Raw genomic sequence first — 15,128 nt, 5'->3', positions numbered from 1 at the left:
GAGAGAGACTAGAAAAAGTTTTAGCAATCCTCAGCAGTCTGCCTCCATGTGTGTGTCAAGTTTTTAGTTGACCCACTTTTGTAGTGTTAATTAATATAATCTACTGCTAATAAGGTTTAGATACAGTCATGCAAAAAAGAAAGTACACCCTCTTTGAATTGTATTTTTTATGTTGTAGGACATAATTAAAAAAAAAAACATCTGGTCTGTAGCAGGTCTTAAAAATTAGGCAAAGTAGCAGTCAGGTGTTGCTAATCAAATGCCCTTGATTAACTGATCGTTAGCAAGTGTGACCACTTCTGTAAAAGAGGTTTTAGCAGTTTGCTGGTCTAGGATTCAGGTGTGTCTTTAACACAATGCCAGGGAGGAAGGGATCTGCAATGATCTTTGAGAAACAATTGTTGCTGTCCAATCTGAGAGGGATTATAAGACCTTTTCCAAACAATTTAAGTCAATAATTCTACAGTAAAAAAATATTTTTTTAAAAAGAACATGGCAGCATAGCTTGGGTTTGTATCTCACAAACCACAAGACTTCTGAAATGATATACTTTGGACAGACGAGACCAGAGTGGAGTGGAGTGGAGGCAAAAACGAAACACAGCATATCAGCACAAACACCTCATACCAACTGTCAAGCACAATGTAGAGGCAATGATTTGAGCTTGTTTTGCAGCTACAGGACCTGGGCACATTGCAGTCATTGAGTCGACCATGAACTCCTCTGTAGGGCTGAACGATATTAGGAAAACATGCGATAAATTAACAAATACTTCAGTATACAGTGTTAATGTCTTTCTGCTTTGAATTGAACTGAACAGTGAGTAGGCTTTGCTGACACCAGAAAAATTAAATGCATTACAGGGGATGACTTTAAGTTATATCCCTTGAAGATCACTGGTCCCACCTTTGTAACCACTGGCCTGGGAACATTACTTTTAGGATAGCAAATAACAGTACAAAATTTACACTTTAAATGAAAAAATGGTTCTTTTGTTGCTAACTGCCTCTTCACACACAAGCCTGTGCAGCACTCTGGTATCTGACCCTTGAAGAGTGGAGACTTCCAAAAATAAACAATAAACAACAGCAATAAACAAAAGTGGGCCAAAATTCCTTTCTAACAATGTGAGAGACTGATTAAATCATGCTGAAAATGCTACTTCAATTTATTGCCACTTAAGGTGGTTTTACAAGCTACTGAATTGTGGGGTGTACTGGGTTTTTCACACATGGCTTCTTCATTTTGGCTTAATTTTTGTTAAATAAACAATGACACAGTGGAATCTGTTGTTTGTTGTTCTACACCTTAGGTTAGATTTAAATAGTTATAGAACTTCGTAAGGACCAGATTATTGTTTATTACGTCCTCATACAACCAAGGAATTCCACACCTGCAGACAGAAAGATTGAGTACCAGGAGAGGGGAACAGGGGAGGGGAGGAAGTAAAGAGATAAATCTGTTGTATTAAGAAAGAGCTTTGATCAGAGAAGTGTCAGCTCTGCAGCTTCTCCTCTCACTCTGATGATGGAGGCTCTGGAGGAAGCTGAGCTCTGCTTTCCTCAAGTCAACACCTCCTGCAAGAAGACGATACGTCCTCACTTGGAGGCTGTGCTTATTTTCAGTGTGCTGTGGTGCATCACTCTGCTCACAGTGGTTCTTAACCTGCTGGTCATCATCTCTATCTCACACTTCAGGCAGAAATAATTTTTCTTAATGGCTTTAAAAATGATATATTTATTTATACTTCAGGCAGAGATAAATTTCTCTTCATGGCCTAAAAATGTTTCTGTTTTGGTTCCAGTCATATTCATGAAGAAATTTCTTTGAGCCAGGCAGTAGTTTTATCTTTTTGTTTAACTTGTGATAACACTGTTTGAGACATATCTCTACATTTAGTATTATTTTCAGAGCTAATGATAAGTATGATTATGGTACTTTTGAGATTAGTCAGCAAAAGTGTCACTGAAAAATCTATTTCTCTCACCTGCACATCCACCAAACATTGCCTCAAGAAAATAAATAGTTCATAGGACTTATATTTTATAATTCAGACCTTTGCTCAGTGCATACTGAATATTTTTACTATTGTGATGCTGTGACATATTTTTACAGGACAGTTCATAGTTGTAGAATTATAGCTGCTAATAACACTTATCTCTACATCTTCTACATGTAACAGTGTGTGTGACACTTCTACAGTTACCATTCTTGCATTTTCAGTGTAAACCGTGTTGACATTAATGGTGGTCAGTGTTATTTTAACACTTGATTTATCAAAACTAACACCCCTAGAGTAAATTCCCAAAAGTGTGTGGATGGTGTGGATTTTGGTTGGTGCACGTATGTCTGCGCAGGTGGCACGGTGGTACAGTGGTTAGCACTGTCACCTTACAGCAAGAAGGCTCTGGTTCAAGCCTAGGTTTTGCCTGGGGCTTTTCTGTGTGGAGTTTGCATGTTCTATCTGTGCCTGTGTAGATTCTCTCTGGCTACACTAACAGTGTTGCAATAACTCTGGGTGTGTGTAAAAAATGATCACTTTTAAATGTGTTAATTTAACAAAAGAGAAAAGAGTGGACAAATACAGAAACCTTTCTAGTTTTAAATTTAAGACTGGGGATTTTGGGGATGTATTGATAAGCATGATTATGGTGCTTTTGGGATGAGTCAGCAAGGTGATTAGTAATGATTTCTCACACATCAGGCTACTCAACATTCACTAACTACCTCTTCCGCGAAATAAGTAGTGCACAGGTCTAATATTTTGTCAGATTTAGAATATAGTTTTACCATTGGAGTGGGTTAGGGTTAGAGTTAGCTGTATTCACAGTTGTAGAATTATAATTGCTAATAACACTTATTTGTACAACATTTACATGTAACAGTGGAGTTCAGTGTTGATATTCTCCCATTTCAGACAGCCTCCACACCACCACCAACCTCCTCCTCCTCTCTCTGGCTGTTGCAGATTCCTTGTGGGATTCATGCAGATGCCAGCAGAAATCCCGCTCTTCGGTGGGGCTGCTGGATGATGGGTGACTCTATGTGTGTTATGAATTACTTTTAAGTTTTGTTAATGTCAGTGTTTCAGTAGGAAGCATGGGTGCTCATATCAGTTGACCGTTATATGGCAATTTGTGACCCAATGTTTTACTCCACCAAAGTCACTGTGAAAAAGTTCAACTCTGCATTGTCTGTGTTGGATATTTTCTGCTGTCCACAGCAGTTGGATACTGAGGGATGTCCTCAAACAACCAGACAAGTATATCTCCTGTTATGGAGATTGTGTAGTTGTAAGTGGTTTTGCTGAAGGAATGGTTGATCTTGTTGTGACTTTCTTAGGTCCATCTAGTCATTATACTTTTGTATTTGCGAGTATTTGTGGTGGCTGTGTCTCAGGCTCGTGCCATGCGCTCTCACATTGCAGCTGTAACACTTCAGCGTTCAGAGACTGTTAAAGCTAAGAAATCTGAAATGAAAGCGGCCAGGACTCTTGGTGTGTAGTAGTTGTGTTTATTTTGTGCTCCTGTCCATATTATTGTTCCACTGTTGAAACTGCAAATAAACCCAACAGAGGCAACATATCCTGAAATCCATATGTGGCTGTTGTATTTTAACTCCTGTCTAAACCCTGTGATCTATGTGTTTTTCTACCCCTGGTTCAGAAAAGCTATTAAATATTATTATTTACGCTTCAGATACTGCAGCCTGGCTCATGTGAGGCCAGTTTGATGTAAAGGAGACTGTGATGGTTCAACTAAAACCAATTTTCTGTGATGGGGAAATTATTCTTACATTGTCCTAGATACGCTGAATTTACATAGTCCAAACTCTTGACAGTTAAAGACAATCTGGATAAAATTAATGAATGTTGAATATGATGAATATGAATTTACATACAGTATGTGCTTCTATTAGACAACCTGATGTTTTCTTTTTTTCTTTGTGATTGCACATGTATATTCTATGTGATCTGTCTACAGTCATCCCATTTGAATGACTGAATTCAGAAAGTCAGTTATATAAACCATACCCATTGTTGGGGTTGAAAACATTTTATTCTCATGACGTTTTATGTAAGGCCTTTATCCTACAGGGGCTTCACTTAAAACTTGCTTCTAAATGGGAAACTAGATCTTCTTTTCTTCATTGTCACCACTGTTATCTGCTTATGATAATACTGGCTTCTTTCTTTTTTATTTCAGTTAAAGCACAGTTATATAGTTTGCTGATTGAGAAACAGTATTTTGTTTTTGAAAAGTAAATAAATGTAAAAATCTGTTCTTAAATTGTTCTTCTTTTTACATTAATCAAATGGAATCAACAAGAGGATCGATAAGGTACTGATCCAATAAGCAGTGTCAATAAGAGAGGCTGTATTGATAAAATCCTTGTTACGAAGGAAATTAAGGTCACTGTGCTGCCCACATGTGCTGAGTCTGGTTTAGGGAGGTTTTCTCAGTGACAGCGCTACCCAGGGTGTCGATTGTAAATGAGTGAATTGCATTAAAATACTGGCCCCCTCTATCTGCAATAGAATAGAATGGAATGGAAAAAAATAATATAAAAACAATAAAAAAAAAATAATATAAAAACATTATCTAAGTGTTCAGCACTACCTCACTGAGTACCAGCATTCCCCAGAGCTGTGCACTCAGCTGACTCCTGTTCGTATTGCTGACGTATGACTACACTGCATCTTTCATCTCCAACCGCATCATTAAGTTTGATGATAACGCAACAGTGGTAGGTCTCATCAACAACAATGATGAGACAGCTTACAGAGAGGAGGTGGGCCTAAAAGCAGTGTGGTGTAGGCCCAACAATCTTTTACTAAACATAGTGAAAACAAATATTGCTCTAACCTTGTCTGGGATCATGTTCAATATCGCACGCAAGACAAACCTTCATCTCACTCTTTGTTGAGAGCTAGCGAGCACAGGTATGACAGGGAGCTAGATGCAGCTTTTACACCCCCAAAATAAGGAAAAACATGGCAGAAAAGCAAAACAAAACTTAGCATTTTCACAATGATTGGGAGTTCTTTTTTACATCAGTGAAAGAAAAGTGCGTATGTCTCATTTGTGGGGCAACTATGGCAGAGACGCGGAGAGACACTTACTGCCAACTACCACTACGACTAATATTAGCTACCACCTGGCAGCGAACTACGGGCAGAAAATCCTGTGAATTAAAGGCAGTCTTTTTTCACAAGGCCAGTGAAAAAGTCACAAAACTGAAGCTTCATTTAGAGCACCAATTTTTTTTTTATAAAATCAAGAAAGCCTTTTAGTACGGGGATGTCTTGAAAGGAGCAATGGTGGTAATTGCAAACACTGTGTTCAAAGATGACATGAATGGTCCCAATGTCATCTCCACTCTCTCCGATGTCTAACTAGGGGCAAGTACGATATGGTTAGAAGTGTCAACTATGTCTGGGAATTGGACAGAGCAGCTGGACCGAGATCTGGTTAAGTGCAGGTGGTTTAGCATCCAATAGATGTATCTTTTTGTTTTAAATGATACACTGTGACTGAAACATACTTATACATTTTCCACTGTTATTTTTTAAAGCTAATGATAAGTATGATTATGGAGCTTTTGAGATGAGTCAGCAAGTGTTATTAAAAAAATGATTAACAATGATTTCTCACATATGAGTCTCCTGCACATCCACTAACCCTTTCTAGTGTTTGCAAATATTTTTTTTTTGGTCAAACTATCACACAATTCATAGAAAAAGACATGAATGTGTTCCCAGAACTGCAACAAGGTAAAAGTACAGTCACTGAGAATTACAACCTGAACCCCATCCTCTCTTCAGCCTCCCCAACATTCTGTGATAAGAATCAAAAACAGAACTTTGCCTCCCAAGCCAGGGTCAAAGGTCCAATGGCCAGCTCAGAAGAGACTATCTAATGGACCACAGTTTGTATGGAACTTATGAATGAACACTCTTCATATCTTCATCCTATGCAACAAACTTTGTCTCTGCATTAAACATTCAACTGTTACTTTGTCAAGAAAGTGACCTGAAAAAGAACTATGCAGATTGGACTCTCTCCTCAGATCCACAGACCTAGCCTTCTTGTTTATTATTCTCTACACCAGACCTCTGATCGTAAATTACATCACATTCCAGACCAAGGACAAAACTTAAGTGTACTGTCTAGAACATCTGAAGCAACTTACATGTAATAATTGCCTTTTTTATTGCCAATGTGTAAAATTTGTAAAAGATTGTAACATGACATAAAAAAAAATATATCAATTGCCCTATATTCTTTCTCCATTGCCTATAACACATTGTACACTGATTTCTATGTAAAGGATTTGGGTTGAGTTTTCAGGATGCTTGCTCCTGAGTGTCTTGCCACAATAAAAGTTTCTCCTCTGTGCTGCTATAGCCCTGGTGATGTATGTTCTTTAGCTTAGGAATTGAGTCTGACGCTATCATGAAATGACCTCCCATCAGCACGGGACTCCAACACAACACAAACTTCCATGCAAGAACAAAAAACAGAAATCTTTGTCTCATGATGCCTCAACAACATTGGAGGAGTACAGGAAACTGATCCAGGACTTTGTCACATGGTGCAACTCCAACCACCTGCACCTCAACACTGCTGGGGTTGCACTGGACTTTGCACAGGACTTGAAGTTTCTTCATTGTGTTTTTTATTAGCAGTGTTTTTATTATTATTCCCAATATTTATTGCATGCCTTCAACCTTTTATCTAAGTCTGTTGATGCTGCTGGAACTGTGAATTTCCTGTGCGGATTAATTATTAATTATTTATTAATTATTATATAATTAAGAATCTATCTATCTATCTATCTATCTATCTATCTATCTATCTATCTGCTTTATTGTTCTTTGCCAAAACTGCAGGTACATTGTAGGTTACTGTATATTCTCTTATAGACAGCAGTAATGTTACATAACTGAAGTTATTTTTATGGGCTATTACCCCTGTGGTTCGCAATGTAAATGAGTTGCATTATTATTAGTATGAACTGTTAATTAGCAAACATTGGAAAAATGGTAACTGTTCAGCACATGAAATCTGTAGTATATTTTGTTTATATTAGATATTTTTTGTATCTTTTCCCATAATCTTTAGAGAGAGTTTTATTCCATTTATTTAAATGAGTTAAATCCACTATACGATCCCTCTGGAAATATAGATACAGATTTCATTAATGTGTAAAATGTAAACAGATGGGTAATCCTACAAGCGATGGAATATTTGCTCTGAGAGCGAGTGGCATGTGCTATTGTCCACATCAGATGACTATTCTGCTTTATTGTCCTTTGCCATAACTGCAGATGGAATAAACTGGCTGTTACCATAGACCTGACCTGACCTTTCCTGCATTTATAATCATAACCATGCATTTGGCTTTATTCATGAAAGTGTTCAGTCTGGAAATCAAGAGTTGGAAAGTGTTTCAGCAATCTTCAGCAGTCTGCCTCCATGTGTGTCTCAAATTTTTAGTCAACCCCATTTTGACTTGTAGTTGTAATTAACGTAGACTTCTGCTAACAAGGTATAGAGAGATGGATGGATAGCTAGATAAACAGATGGAGAGAGGGATGGGAGGGGAGGGGGAGGGGTGCAAAGGAGGGAGGAAGAAAAGAAATAAGTCAGGTATTACAAAGAGCTTTGATCAGAAAGCTATCAGAGCTCAGCAGCTTCAGCTTCTCTTCTCTCTCTGATGATGGAGGCCTTGGAAGAAGCTGAACTCTGCTTTCCCCAACTCAACAACTCCTGCAGGAAGACAACACGTCCTCATTTGGAGGCTGCGTTCATTAACAGCCTGCTGTCCTGCATCACTCTGCTCACTGTGGTTCTTAACCTGCTGGTCATCATCTCTATCTCCCACTTCAGGCAGAGATAAAATTTCTCTGCTTGATCTATAAAATGTTAATTTTTCTGGTTCCAGCTAGTTAATATAATGTTATGTTGTTTTGTTACATTTGCTCCATTGCATGTGCTGCTGCAAATCTGCTTTCCTCTAGGACATAAGTAGTGTATGGAATTATTCTGTAATACTGTGCTTTTAGCCATGCTACAAAACAATTCATACTGCTAGTATTAGAACTGCTAATAACATGTATGTCTACAACTTCTTCATATAACAATGTATTCAGTGTTGATATTCTCCCATTTCAGGCAGCTCCACACCACCACCAACCTCCTCCTCCTCTCTCTGGCTGTTGCAGACTTCCTTGTGGGTCTCCTGCAGATGCCAGTTCTACTTCTCCATAACCAAGGCTGTGTGATTCTGGGTGACATTATCTGTGCTTTGCATTACTTTTTTGCTTTCCTTGTTGTTAGTGTTTCAGTAGGAAGCATGGTGCTCATATCAGTTGACCGCTACATTGCTATTTGTGACCCCATGTTTTACACCACCAAAGTCACTCTGAAAAGAGTTCAACTATGTGTTTGTCTGTGTTGGATATTTTCTATTGTCCACAGCAGTTGGATACTGAGGGATTTCTTTAAGCAACCAGGCAGGTATAGCACCTGTTATGGAGAGTGTGTAGTTGTAGTGAATTTTGCTGAAGGAATGGTTGATCTTGTTGTGACCTTTTTGGGCCCTTTTTTAGTCATTACACTTTTGTATTTGCGAGTATTTGTGGTGGCTGTGTCTCAGGCTCGTGCCATGCGCTCTCACATTGCAGCTGTCACACTTCAGCGTCCAGAGACTGTAAAAGCTTCAAAATCTGAGATGAAAGCAGCCAGGACTCTTGGTGTTGTAGTAGTTGTGTTTCTTCTGTGCTCCTGTCCATATTATTGTTTTGCTGTTGCAGCAGAGAGCAACTTGGTAGGGGCATCATCTGCAGCCATTGAGCTTTGGCTGGTGTATTTCAACTCCTGTCTAAACCCTGTGATCTATGTGTTTTTCTACCCCTGGTTCAGAAAAGCTATTAAACACATTGTTACATTTCAATTATTGAAGCCGGGCTCCACTGAGGCCAACATACTGTAGATGGGAAATTATTTTTAAGTTGTCTTCAATACAAAGAATTTATACATAGTTTAGTCAGGACTATTAAAGAATATATGGACAAAATTACTGTGTTTGGATCAACTGTAGAATTACATATAAATGTGTCTCTGTCAGAGAACCAGATTTATTCTTATTTGTTTTAGATTGCACATATTCCCTGTCATGCTAATGGGACTGAAGCCAGAAAGTCTTAACCCCCCACCCCTCCAAAAAAACAAAACAACAACAACAACAACAACAAAAAACACTGCAGTTGCTGGGGGGAACCTTCTGGACTTTATTTTCATGGCAACACCTGTATGTTACCAAAACCCAGTTTTGTTCCACTTATACCACCACACATTGTTTTAATTTTAAAAACTTTTTTGATCTCACAATTACAGAAATTGGTCCATTGGTCCATTATGACCATGAAAGGACAAGAGAACGTGATATTAAAGTTTATGCTTGACACAAAAATAGGTGTCTTGGTATCACTGTGTCTGCATTTGTGTTACATCTGTGTTATCTGTCACTTGGGTTTCAGGGAGAATGAAAAGGATAATAATAATAATAATAATAATGATAATAATAATAATAATAATAATAATAATAATAATGTAGAATCCCACTTGGTGGACAAGGTGTGGAAGAAGTAGAAGCAACAGAACTACCTAAGTAACATTGTAAGAAAATCAAATATAGTCATTTACAATATTCAAAACAAAGAATAACCTGAGATCTTCTTGTAAACGTAGGCCTTTGACTGGGTCTGTGTACATAACGGCCAATCAATTTTTGTTTTGGAGTGGGAAGACAGAAAACACATGGCAAGCCTTTTCCCATTTTTTGTTTTGGAACAAGAAACCGGGAAAAAAAGAGCCATTTTTCATTTTGGAATAATGAAATCAAAAAACAAAAAGACTTGAATTTTTGTTTTATGTTAACACAGAAAAATGAGAAATCAATAAAAGTGTCTATTTCTTTGTACATTTAAATACATTTTTATTTTGCCCTGGTAGTCACCCAGAGAATGATAGCACAGGATCCCCATAAGCTAGCACAGTCCTTTTCTATGCTGCCCAGCTAAGGCTAATAAAGTCGGCCTTAGCTAGATATTTTGGGTAGCATATAAAAGGACAACCAAAACACAAAGATGTGGGTTCTTAGCAGGGTGTTTCTTCCTCATCTATTTTCACCTTAGATGGGCGAAGATAGCTAGCTAAGACTAGCTTTATTCACCTTAGCTGGGCAGCACAGAAAAGGACTGTGCTAGCTTATAGGGATCCTGTGCAATTGTTCATTGGGTGACTTTCGGGGCAAAATAAAAATAAAAATGACTGTAAGTGATTTCTCATTTTCCCTGTGTTAACATAAAACAGAAATTAAAAGTTGTAGTTGTTCTATGTTTTCCAATTTCATTGTTCCAAAACAAAAATCGGAAAATGGCTTGTTTTTTGTTTCCGGTTTCTTATTCCAAATTGATTGGCCCTTATTTACACGGACGTGACTACACAACCAGTAATGCTGTAATTGATGACCTCAGATTACAAACAAGAACATATAAGGTCATATATCACTAATGTAAGATGGAACAAGACCGTGAAGGGCTTTATACTGTATGTTTTTGAAAAATCTAATTTTTGAAGTCAGCCCTCAAAGTCATTGGGAGTCAGTTGAGGGCAGCTACAACTAGAGTAAGATACTTCTGCAACCCAGCTAGAAGCTGTGCAACTTGAACAGCTGTCAGTGGTGTGTACTTTTTTAACTGAGCCTGGAGCAGAATGCATTACAGTAATTCAGACATGACACAACAGGGGAATTTGCCACTTTTGTTAGGTAATTTTGGGGAAAATACAGTCTTATTTTTGTAATACTCCCAAGTTGAAGAGATCAATTGTGTAACTGTGCAGAAAGCTCATTAAGACCAGCAAATTAAAGCACCTCTGATTTGAGCCCACATAAATGCTTCACAGAGTTCAAGTAGCAGACACATCTCTACATCAACTGTTCAGAGGAGACTGTGTGAATCAGGCCTTCATGGACGACTTGCTGCAAAGAAGCTACCTCTGAGGACGAACAACAAGAAGAGAGTTGCTAGGCCCAAGAAACACAAGGAATAGACATTAGATGAGTAGAAATCTATACTTTGGTCTGATGAGTTGAAATTTGAGATTTTTGGTTTCCACTTGCCATATTTTTGTCAGATGCACAAAAGATGAGTGGATGGTTTCTACATGTGTGGTTCCCACCATGAAGCATGGAGGAAGAGGTGTGATGATGTGGGGGTGCTTTGCTGGTGACACAGTTGGTGATTTATTCAAAATTACACTTACAAATGTAACCAGCATGGCTGCAACAGCATTCTGCAGCGACATGCCATCCCATCTGGGTTGCGCTTAGTGGGACCATCATTTGTTTTTCAATGGGACATTGACCCCAAATACACCTCCAGGCTATGTAAGGGCTATTTGACCAAGAAGGAGATTGATGGAGTGCTGTGTGAAGTGTCCTTCATAGTTTTGATTTCTTCAGAATTAATTTACAATGTAGAAAATGGCGGTCTGTGGATTCCTTACTGCATTGGACTGCAGACACTCCACTGCTTTTCTTGTGTTTGGCTGGGTGGTCTTTCAGATAGACTAGTTGCTCACTCACTGTGTCGCTTGGTTTGAAAAATCCAGTGCTTGTTAAAGACATTCCTGAGTTTTCTAGATACTCCAGACATGTACAGGGTGATGATGTTGTTGCATTTTTCCTTCTTTTCTTCACTACTGTTGGTGTTCTTGGATCCTGTGGCTGTTTTCACAAAGCTCCAATTCGGGTATCCACGATCTATCTGCACATCCTTTAGGTGTTTGTGCTCCTCCTCTTGCGTCTGGTCAATTGTTGGCACATTATCACTTTGGTGGAGTTCTGATAACTCCCAATTTATGTTCCAGTGGGTAGTGAGAAAGAAAATACACCTTTTGGATAGTAAATACCAATAAATCACCACCACTACAGCAAACGTTGAATCAAGTACTTGAGAGTTTTCTTCAATAGTAGTGAGATTCAAAAACTAAGTACATGGTTGCCAACTTCTAGGTCTTTGCACATCAACTTCAACTCAATCATACAGGCTTATGCTTCTCCTCTTTGCCACTGTGTTCCTCTAAGGAACATCATCTGGCATCCCTACACGCAAGGCATTCGCAGTCCAGATTGTTGTCATTTGCAGTTCCCCAATGGTAAAATGAGCTCCCATATGCTATCAGAACAGGGGAGCCCCTCTCTGTGTTCAAGAATCTCTGTAAGACTCATCTCCTCCAAGAGCATTTCCTCTCCTAACACCTGTACACCCTAACATGCCTCACCAACACTACTGTGCACCTCCTATGCACCTCTTTACCTGATTCCTTGGACTTTGCCTTCTTTTTTTGCCAGATTTAGTACTTAATATTTATTTCAAGGCCCCCTTCTATGCTAAAGCTTTAGTGCTGTCCCTCACTTGTAAGTCACTTTGGGTAATGTTGTCTGCTAAATTAGTAAATGTAAGTATTGGTCTCTATGTGTGGGTTTCCTTTATATTTCAATGTCGAGGCTCCTTTCTTCTTCAGTGTGTGCAGCAGTCAAAAAAAGCAAAGGTATTTATTCCTGACAATCTATCATGTGAACCCAATGTTCCTGTCCACTGAGTTGATGTGGTCTGTGAAGACTTGCACTATTTGGGTTTTAATTTTGCCCTATGTATTGTCCACAAATTTAAACCAGCATCTCAGTGCTGTTCCTCCAAAGGAGTTCTTGGTGTCCTAGATGAGAGGTGAAACATCTTCAGATATCTACATCTGCATTTAGTTGTCCTTGATTTAATCCCTCTTGGATAACCATGACCTGGATGACTAAGAATCTCCACAGACATCATGTGGATGTCACTGTGTTTCTGACAGCTCATTAACTGACATTGAATGAGTTACAGTAACTATAAATGTATCCAGTGACTTTGCCTGAAGTTACTCTCTCGTTTATTCATTAATTACTCCCCATATAATTAACACTCAGTTGTTTACTTTCAGTCAATAGTTTACTTTTAGTTTACCTTTACATCTAGCAGAAAGTGGTGTAGATGCCAGTGATGAATGTCATGGTAACTGTTTGGCCTGTGTCAGCTGAGCCTGCTGTGGAGGAGCTGGGAGTAGTCATAAACTACTAAGGGGAGTTTCCCAGTACCAATACAGCCAAGATGGTTGGTTCTAAGCGAGAGAATCTGATGAAAATGCCAGTAATTCTGTCTCAGTTTACCATTGTTACCACTGGTTTGAGAGATGATACTTGGTTCACAGTATAACTTGCAAATCTCAACCCAGTGCTCTTGAGTGCATTGCTACAACTCTGAAGTGATCTCCTATTGGCATATAAAATTCATGGCAAAGCACAAGAGGTGGTATTGGTTCTCCCTGAACAGCACAGTTTGCTGTATGAAATTGTCATGTCTCTGAACTAGTCCCAGACAGGGAGAAGTATAGAGTACAAGAGGAGAGAGGGGTCTTCTATTCTGGGGTCTTCTGACTCAAACCTGGTGCTTGTAGTTTGAGAGTGACTGGAATTAAGTAATAATTTTTGTCCCATAAGCAGCCTGCCACTGCCTGCTACCCTCTCACAACCCTGAAAGAGGGTTTAATCCAGTTTTCTTGTTGACCCTAGTTGACCCTAGCTTTGATATGTAGTTATACTTAACACTGTCTACTTCTAAAACAATTTATATAGATAGATAGGTAGATAGGTAGATCGGTAGATAGATAGAGGGAGAGGGAGAGATCAAGAGAGAGAAAGAAGAGTATCAGGAGATGGGAATGAGGGAGGGGATGAAAGAAGATAAATATGCTGCATAACAAAGAGCTTTGATCAGAAAGCTATCAGAGCTCAGCAGCTTCTCCTCTTTCTCTCTGACTATGGAGGTCATGGAAGAAGCTGAACTCTGCTTTCCCGAACTCAACACCTCCTGCAGGAAGACAATGCATCCTCATCCAGAGACCACGCTCATTTACAGCCTGTTGTCCTGCATCACTCTGCTCACTGTGGTTCTTAACCTGCTGGTCATCATCTCTATCTCCCACTTCAGGCAGAGATAAAAATTTCTCTGCATGGCCTAAAAATATATCTTTTTTTCCCAGCTAGGCAACATAACATCACATCATTGCTCCTCTAGCATGTAAATAGTGTATAGGATTAGCCTGTAATATTGTGCTTTATATATATCATGTTGATACTGACTCTCCCATTCCAGGCAGCTCCACACCACCACCAACCTCCTCCTCCTCTCTCTGGCTGTTGCAGATTTCCTTGTGGGTTCCCTGCAGATGCCAGTTCTGCTTCTCCACAACCAAGGCTGCTGGATCCTGGGTGACCTTATATGTGCTGCGCATTACTTTTTAGGTTTTCTCGTTGTCAGTGTTTCAGTAGGAAGCATGGTGCTCATATCAGTTGACCGCTACATTGCTATTTGTGACCCCATGTTTTACACCACCAAACTTACTCTGAAAAGAGTTCAACTCTGTGTCTATCTGTGTTGGATATTTTCTGCTGTCCATAGCAGTTGGATATTGAGGGATTTCTTAAAGCAACCAAACAGGTATAACTCCTGTTATGGAGATTGTGTAGTTGTTGTAAATTTTGCTGAAGGAATGGTTGATCTTGTTGTGACCTTTTTAGGTCCCATTTTAGTCATTATACTTTTGTATTTGCGAGTATTTGTGGTGGCTGTGTCTCAGGCTCGTGCCATGCGCTCTCACATTGCGGCTGTCACACTTCAGCGTCCAGAGACTGTCAAAGCTAAGAAATCTGAATTGAAAGCAGCCAGGACTCTTGGTGTTGTAGTAGTTGTGTTTCTTCTGTGCTCCTGTCCATATTATTGTTTTGCTGTTGCAGCAGAGAGCAACTTGGTAGGGGCATCATCTGCAGCGATTGAGATGTGGTTGTTGTACTTTAACTCCTGTCTAAACCCTGTGATCTATGTGTTTTTCTACCCCTGGTTCAGAAAAGCTATTAAACACATTGTTACACTTCAGATACTGCAGCCTGGCTCCAGTGAGGCCAATATGGTGTAGAGAGAGATTTTGATGATTTGACTGAAACCAATTCTTTCTCTGTGA

The 15,128-nt window shown here is 39.2% G+C and overlaps 2 protein-coding genes across 2 annotated transcripts; both read left to right on the top strand.

The window, feature by feature from the left end:
- Positions 1-7,722: 7,722 nt before the first annotated feature.
- On the top strand, positions 7,723-8,997 carry LOC108872806 (trace amine-associated receptor 7e-like). The gene is made up of 2 exons (XM_018660670.1): positions 7,723-7,892; positions 8,178-8,997. Exons 1-2 carry the CDS (start codon positions 7,723-7,725, stop codon positions 8,995-8,997), a joined length of 990 nt encoding a protein of 329 aa, XP_018516186.1.
- A 4,940-nt stretch (positions 8,998-13,937) lies between these two features.
- LOC108872796 (trace amine-associated receptor 13c-like) lies at positions 13,938-15,083 on the top strand. Its single transcript, XM_018660660.2, has 2 exons — positions 13,938-14,098; positions 14,264-15,083. Exons 1-2 carry the CDS (start codon positions 13,938-13,940, stop codon positions 15,081-15,083), a joined length of 981 nt encoding a protein of 326 aa, XP_018516176.2.
- Positions 15,084-15,128: the final 45 nt, after the last annotated feature.

The sequence above is a fragment of the Lates calcarifer genome, linkage group LG1 (assembly GCF_001640805.2).
Source record: "Lates calcarifer isolate ASB-BC8 linkage group LG1, TLL_Latcal_v3, whole genome shotgun sequence".
Taxonomy (NCBI): Eukaryota; Metazoa; Chordata; class Actinopteri; family Centropomidae; genus Lates; species Lates calcarifer.
This window is presented reverse-complemented; position numbering and strand designations above follow the sequence as displayed.